At 34.6% G+C, this 8,038-nt stretch overlaps 1 protein-coding gene across 1 annotated transcript; it reads left to right on the top strand.

Annotated features, from left to right (window-relative positions):
• The first annotated feature begins 771 nt into the window (after positions 1–771).
• LOC115957980 (beta-amylase 2, chloroplastic) lies at positions 772–7,829 on the top strand. The gene is made up of 9 exons (XM_031076339.1): positions 772–1,251; positions 1,971–2,048; positions 2,288–2,491; positions 3,324–3,518; positions 3,895–4,059; positions 4,315–4,575; positions 4,692–4,910; positions 5,500–5,719; positions 7,428–7,829. The coding sequence occupies exons 1-9, from the start codon at positions 979–981 to the stop codon at positions 7,508–7,510; spliced, it is 1,698 nt and encodes a 565-aa protein (XP_030932199.1). The 5' UTR covers positions 772–978; the 3' UTR covers positions 7,511–7,829.
• The last annotated feature ends 209 nt before the right edge of the window (positions 7,830–8,038 follow it).

The following is an 8,038-nucleotide window of genomic DNA, read 5'->3' on the forward strand; positions in this document are numbered from 1 at the left end:
AATTCATTTTTGGATCTGGTTAATAGGTACCTTTAAAGTATTAATTAATTGACTACTTAAGAAAGTTTTAATACTTTTTGGGAAATATAAAAAGCAGTTAAGAAATTTAGTTTTTTTTTTTCATAAAATGTTTTTAAAAATATTTCATAGACAATTAACTTTTCCCTTTCTTTAAAAAAAAAAAAATTGACAACTGTTGATACGAGAAATTGTTAATGATAGATAAAAAAGTGATATTAATGATGAGTCCAAATAAAAATTAGTAAAAACTTACCAACTCAAGTGTGAAAAAATTTGTCAAATTTTGTTTTTATGTAGCATTTCTCACGAGTCAAATATCATCTTCTTCTTTATTACTTGTCATGTATCTTGTGATGATCTAAATGCTTCTTCTTTATTACTTCTTATGGGTCTTGTGATGATCTAAATTGATATGTGGTTGCCAATTCTTAGTGTATACTTTTTAGTTTTTACTATTTTCAAAACTATCTTTATGGCTGAATTCAACTTAATCTTCTAAAAAAGCTCAAATTAATGACAAAAAAAAAAAAAAATATATATATATATATTTTGACACATGGTTAAAAATACAAAGAATAAAAATTAAAAATCCAAACAAAGTCATTTATTTAGAAGAGAAAGGGTATTCCAAAGTAGATATTAAAAAAAAAAAAAATTAACAAAAAATGTTAAAGCACGCGCTATGCGCGTGCATGAGACTAGTAATATAAAAATACGTGTAATCTCGGATCTATAGGCCATCTTCACGAGTTCCCTTGCGCGCCACTTTTCTTAGCTATCTGTTTGGTTCCCCAGAAAAAGAAAATGCGCGAAATTAAAGGCGAAGCAATTTAATACCTACTAATGTCAGCAGCTTCGAGTAGAACTTTCACATTACAGTTTACAGAGTTTCGGAAAGTGTTTTCCATTTCCAACTTCTCACAAGAACTCTGAAAAAAAAAAAAGTAGTAAGTAAAAATGGCGATTTCGTCGATTCAGTTCCTCCATAGCCTCAGACCTTTCAATGCATCTTTTACTACTACTCCAACAACAGCTTCGTCGTCGAAAAACACTAAAACTCCGAGAGTTTCCTTAGGGTTTCGGAGCTCGGTGAACTTCAATTTGTGCAGCTTGAGCTCGGGTTTCTTTGTATCGTCTAGCGCTCGTTCTCGAGCTTGGGCCTTGGCGAGAGACAGAGGAGAGAAAACTGAGGATTATCATCCTGTCACTGATTCTGTTGACGACGATCAGGTAACTCTATCATTTTTCTCTCTTTCAATATTTATATAATGAATCATATACTTTTGAGCTTCCGATTTTAGATTCTCCTTTTTTTGTTGTTTGAGATTCTTGGTTTTGTGATTAGATTTACCCAACATTATCACAACCAATTCTAACCGGCAAGTTTTTGTTACTGTAGGTAAAAAAAAATTTAATTTAAGCGGTAAATTTAAATTAAAACCAATATCAAGTTACCATTTATGATTTTTTGGGAAAGTGTTGCGAAAATTTGGTGGATTTATATGTTATTGTATTTGATTTATATTATTTACATATTACAATTTATGGTATTTTTGTATAGTTTTTCTCTGTTAATGAAAGTGGATGAGCTCTCTTTGTAAGTTAGGAAAAATGGGTTGTGTGAAAGAGGTGTGTTAATATGTCTATGTTTCAAAAAGGGTAAAGAAATGGTTAGGCCTGTGGATCTTTTCAAATGCAATTTTAGAATGGTAGTGAATATTGATGAACTTAATTGTAGAAATGAAAAAACAAAATAAAAATTAATAGCAATAATAAAAAGACTAATGCTGAGATGAACGAACAATGAAGTGGTTATATAAACCATTGGAAGACAAACAAGTAAGAAATTGCGATTTAGAAGTAGTTGATGGCCTCGTTGAGATTTCGTTGGATTGCTTTTAATGATGATTCTCATGCCATTTTTTTTTCCTTCCCTTTTCTTTTGATAGGTTGTAAGCACACCGCAAAAGTTGCAGGAGCGTGACTTTACTGACACTCCTTATGTTCCCATATATGTGATGCTACCCGTGAGTCTTATAATTCTACTCTTCTTTAACTGGATGTATTGATGTGTGACTTTGCTAACTTTCACTTTACAGTTTACAGAGTTTTGGAGAGTAACTCATTTTGCAGAAATCACTTTGCACAGAATCCTTGCTTAACTATTAAAATTTTGCATTCTTTCTCATTACTATTACTTAATTGCCAGTAATGGCTATATAGTATTGTAAGTCATTCTTATGAATTCCAATGGTGGGAGTGGCAGCTGGGTGTCGTAAGTATGAATTGCGAGTTGGTTGATCCAGAAGGTCTTGTGGATCAGCTAAGGATCTTGAAGTCAGTTAACGTTGATGGTGTTATGATTGATTGCTGGTGGGGAATCGTAGAGGCAAATGCTCCCCAGGTATATAATTGGAGTGGCTACAGAAGACTCTTTCAGATTGTGCGTGACCTGAAGCTCAAGTTACAGGTGAGTAGTATGTAATATATGTTGATCTGCTTGTTCAAGCTTTTTACATCATTACATCTGCACTTTGGGGCATGTAAAATGTTTCCCTGCTTACCCTGTTTAGGGAAGTGAGTGTTATTAAGTGTTCTAGTGAGATGGTAATGTATCACAAGATGTTGTTAGGTGACTGCAACCTGAACATGTTCATTTGCATCAAGATTTACATCAAGCATATAAGCAAGTTAAATCTCATCTATGACCTGAGGAGTGTAATGTGCTGATTTAGGTGTCAAATTTCCACAGTTAGATATATGTACTTACATACAAAAATGTGGAATTTTTTTAATTTGGAACTAAGAAGACTACAAGGATGGCTACCCAAATCTCAACGTACTATGGACTCTCTCTCTCTCTCTCTTCAATGGGGTCTTTATGCAGGGGTTTGTTTAGAGGAAGAAAACAAATCCATGACAATATGCTGAAGATACCCAAAGAAATTAACACGACAAGAATTATTTTAATAGAAATTTACATAATTTTCAACAAACAAACAGATAAAATGTTTATGTTCAAAAAACTTGTTTTAATATTATTATTGATAACCATTTATAAGCTTGATATCAAAGTCAGAATTAAAATAATTTTCATGGGGCCAAGAGCCTTGTAGCTTAACCGGCACTTTCTGATATTTTCAAATGAGACATTTAGAGTTCAAATCCCCTCACCCCCAACTATCAATTTATTATTATTAAAAAAATATATAATTTTCATGAGGATTATTCTCTGCTATTTCTCTTTTGAAAAACCTCATGCTGGACCTGATTTCCAATTTCTTAATACAAAATGGGTTCAGGTTGTAATGTCATTTCATGAATGTGGAGGTAATGTTGGTGATGATGTACATATCCCACTCCCTCGTTGGGTGACAGAAATTGGTCAAAGCAATCCTGACATATATTTCACTGATAGAGACGGAAGGCGCAATTCTGATTGCCTCTCATGGGGAATTGATAAGGAACGGGTTTTAAAAGGCCGAACTGCCGTTGAGGTATTGCATTTGAAAATGATTGCTAAGCTATATTAAATATCCATCTTCTGAATTGCAGATTTTCCTGTTTCGTGTTAAGATTAAAAAAAAAAAGTCTTAAAAGTTAACAAATGTACTATTTCTAACTTTTCAGGAAACATAGTATTTATTTTTTCATTTGTTCAACACACACACATGCACACATCTAACTATAGAATTCCAGTTTAGGAAAATAACCTTATATAATCTAAGAATTGTTTTCTATAATTAAATTTACAGATAAATTTGAAGTTTTTATTATTGAGACAGTAGATTTGTTAAAAATAATTGTGTTGTTCGATGTATAACTCACAAGATTTACGATATAGTGTTTTGTTTTGTTATAAAAATAACTCAGGTTTACTTTGACTACATGAGAAGCTTTCGGGTAGAATTTGACGAGTTTTTTGAGGACAAAATCATCTCTGAAATTGAAGTTGGACTAGGACCATGTGGAGAGCTAAGGTATCCTTCCTATACTGCAAAGCATGATTGGAAATATCCTGGTATCGGTGAATTTCAGGTACTCTCCTTTGTTTCCACCCCCACACCCACCCCCCCTCTTTTATGGTGAATAATGGTGATTTAGAAAGAATGTCTTTAGTTACTGGAGAGGCTCTCCAGTCTCCATAGATAGTGGTTACATCACCAATTGGTTTCTTAGAATTCCTTCTGTATATTCTATAGTCGTGATCTTGTTCCACCATCACCATTCTAATTTAATTTTATAGAAGATGTTAAATTCTTCTGTGCATTGACACGACCTATTTCAGCTCAGTGTTATGATAAATACTTGATGAAGAGTCTTACAAAAGCAGCAGAAGCAAGGGGACACTTAAATTGGGCCAGAGGACCGGATAATGCAGGTTCTTATAATTCCACTCCACATGAAACTGGTTTCTTTTGTGATGGAGGTGAATATGATAGCTATTATGGCAAATTCTTCCTGAACTGGTACTCTCAAGTATTGGTTGATCATGGCGATCGTGTACTTGCGCTAGCCAATTTAGCTTTTGAAGGCACTTGCATTGCTTCTAAGGTGAGTCACTTTTGTAGAAATAATTTCTTTCTTTTTTCCTTTTAATTGAATAAGAAATTTATTTCTTTATCATGTTTATTATTAAAGAACCTTTGCTTATTTTGAATGATGAGCAGCTATCAGGTATACATTGGTGGTACAAGACAGCCAGCCATGCTGCTGAGCTGACTGCTGGGTTTTACAACCCTGCAAATCGTGATGGTTATGCTCCAATTGCAGCAATGTTAAAAAAGCATGGGGCTGCTCTTAACTTCACTTGCGTTGAGTTGCGCACATTAGATCAGCACGAGGACTTTCCAGAAGCACTTGCTGACCCGGAGGGATTAGTTTGGCAGGTAGGCATGTGCAGAAATTTGTATTCTGTTTTGTACTTAGTTTGTATAGTAGTGTGTGGTCATAGGAATATTGAATGCATCTTTAGCTCAATGTGGAGAATGTTGGTTCTTAGAATGGGGCATTGAACAGAAATGATGAACTTATTTCAATAAAAATGTCATGTGATTTGAGTATAAAATGTCTTTGATCAGGTCCTTTGAAATCATTTCTACCCAAATGCTAATCTTATTCAATGTTATATGTGTTGATACCACAAGTTCTTTCAGTTTGAGCTGGATCATCATGCCAGTTGGCATATCTTGTTTGTTTTCTTTATCAACTGACCACTGGTGATTTGGCCTCATGTTTTATAGACAGTGTTACTGGTCGTGGTATTCCTTCTGAATTACGATATTAACAAAACCTGATTAGGGTTTAACTTCAGATTTAACTAAGTACAACTCAGTGGAGTGTGCAATGCATATTTAACAACCAAGTCAATTGAGATGATGTATCTGCCCCAGATTCATTTCTGGTATGCATGTTAGTAGTTTATGTTAAGTAAAGCTTTGAATAGTTTAACTATTAACACGCTATACTTAATTCCAGGTGCTAAATGCTGCATGGGATGTCTGCATTCCAGTTGCTAGTGAGAATGCTCTGCCTTGCTATGATAGAGAGGGCTACAATAAGATACTGGAAAATGCCAAACCTCTGAATGATCCAGATGGGAGGCATTTATCTGCCTTCACCTACCTCAGGCTCAGCCCGGTTCTCATGGAGAGCCACAACTTCATGGAGTTTGAACGATTTGTTAAGCGAATGCACGGTAAGCTTTACCCTGTTGTTTCTCTTCTATTTGAATGTCATTAGTCCACAGCGTATCATTAGTCCTTTTGTGTTTGGTAAGTCTTACCCTTAGCAAGCCCATTTCTAAGACATGCAATGCATCCATTCTGGATTCCTAGAAGACTAGACTATTACCTTTGTAAAAGAGGCCTTGTAAGAGAGGCCTTGATTTGGCAATATCTGTGCAGCTGACTTCATGACTTCTGGTTCCTGATCACTAAGCTTTTAGCAATGATACAACATGATGGTATTAATGGATGGGCTAGCCCAATTAGGTTAGCCTTATTCAGCAAAGTTTTTTCCCACATAGTTTGAGTCACAAACTCTAATCATTACTTGCAGTCAACTAAGGTTAGGACGTTATTTTTGGTATCATGCATGTTTTCAGACCCCAATGAACTTCTTTTTGCTTTGAACTTGACGCAAGACAATCAGAATAAAACTGAAATAATAATAAAATAAAGGGATATGACCTAGGAGTTAGCACCTAGACCTTGCTTGAAGTCAGCACCAAGCGGGAAAACCACTAGGAGAGTCAGCATCTAGGATAGACCTGGAGTTAGTACCAGACCAAAGAAAGACCAAACGGCCATTTTTTTCATTCATCAAAATATCAACTATCTCCTTAAGGAGTATAATAGGTTGCTTATAAAAGATTGCTAAACTTTAGTTCTAATTGGCTAGGAAACCCTAATTGCCTTATTACAATAATAACCTTGCTTCCCAAATTAAAATACTAATAGCCCAATAAACTACTAGGACCTAAAACATAAAAATACAATTGACTTGCGAATATAAATAATATTAAATAATAATTTTCTTGCATCTCCCGCATCAGAACCTGTATAGCACCTTCAATGGGACCATATCACTCCTTGAAACATGTCATGCCGTCAACTAAAACTGGGGCAATATTTTCAGGTTTTATGCATGTTTCAAACCTCGATAAACTTCTGCTTTTAACTTGTATAGCACCTTCTATGAACCTTTTGACTCCTTATTGGTGTAGTATATTCTTTGTTGCAAATGAGTTGTTCGTAATGATTGATTTTCGTGTCTGAACCTTTCTCGCCAGTCACTACTGTGCCCAAGGCTTAGCTGAAGGCAGTAAAACTTAATACCATTATTTTAACTCGTGAATCTTCATTGTTTGTAAAGTATCAACTACAGTTACTTGAAATCAGACTATTTTAAATGGATTCCAAATTAGGGGTCTTAGGTGCTAAAATACTTCAAAATTTATTTATCTATTTTTTGCTGGAAAAAATAATTCAAATTTTATGATATGTCAGTATAAGTGAGCAGCATTCTGAACTGTTCTTTATAGACAGTCTTATAATTTCTGGCCCTTTTAGATTTGCTATGACTCCAACTGCCTTCCAGTCTTACTTGAAATCCCTCTTGACCTGGCATATCAATGACATCGACATGCCATAATTCTTAATCAGTTCAATATTATTCTTACGCAAATGGAAGCGTCAATAGGTTCCTCCATTGTCTAAATCATGAACATGTAGAATGTAATGTCCTTGTATGAATGGGAGTTTTTCATTGGTGATTGTAGTTATGGGAGTTAATTTGAGGTCACTAACTGACATGATCTGGAGCATGTGGTTGTAGCTACAAAAACATAAATTATCATAATGCGCTTGGAGATTTGAAAGTTGCCCTCTCATTTTCACTTGCAGGGGAAGCAGTTTCTGATCTTCAAGCTAATTCAAACAAAAAGCAAACTAAACTTCAAGGTATAGATGACCAAGTTGCTGCTTAGGAGAAAGATGTGGATAAATTTCACGGCGTACATAAATCCAGGCAGTAATAATGTGAACTCTTAAGCTTCCTACATGTGAGTTTAAATTCTCAATAATACATATCTCTTGAAGTTTGAATTTCTCAATAACATAACAGACCCTTAAAAAAAAATATGTACTGAATTAGCCGAATGCTTCTCTTATTACACTATGCTTGGTAGTTGTACTCATAACAAGGACCATGCGAATTGCACAAATTTTGATAAACAATATTCAACATGTAATTTTAATGGATGTCAAGTAGGAATAAATCTAGAACCGTGCTTTCTAAGAGACATGTTTTGCACAAATTTGGATAATCAATAATCCACTTGTAATTTTAATGGATGTCAAGTAGGAACAAATCTCGAACCATTCTTTATAAGAGATGTCCTGAAACACGATGCAAAAGTTTTGATATCATGATTCCATCTTCGGTTGGATGGCATCATTGGCATGACTAATATTCGGAAAGGGAATTTGAACATTGTTTCTCCTAATACAAGCCT

Source organism: Quercus lobata, chromosome 8, assembly GCF_001633185.2.
Source record: "Quercus lobata isolate SW786 chromosome 8, ValleyOak3.0 Primary Assembly, whole genome shotgun sequence".
In the NCBI taxonomy this organism is placed as follows: domain Eukaryota; kingdom Viridiplantae; phylum Streptophyta; class Magnoliopsida; order Fagales; family Fagaceae; genus Quercus; species Quercus lobata.

Excerpts from the sequence above, each read along its gene's own strand:
- LOC115957980 (XM_031076339.1), top strand. The coding sequence starts at position 979 with ATGGCGATTTCGTCGATTCAGTTCCTCCATAGCCTCAGACCTTTCAAT. Across the intron at positions 2,049-2,287 it reads CCATATATGTGATGCTACCC|CTGGGTGTCGTAAGTATGAA; the intron begins GTGAGTCTTATA and ends TGGGAGTGGCAG. Across the intron at positions 5,720-7,427 it reads ATTTGTTAAGCGAATGCACG|GGGAAGCAGTTTCTGATCTT; the intron begins GTAAGCTTTACC and ends TTTCACTTGCAG.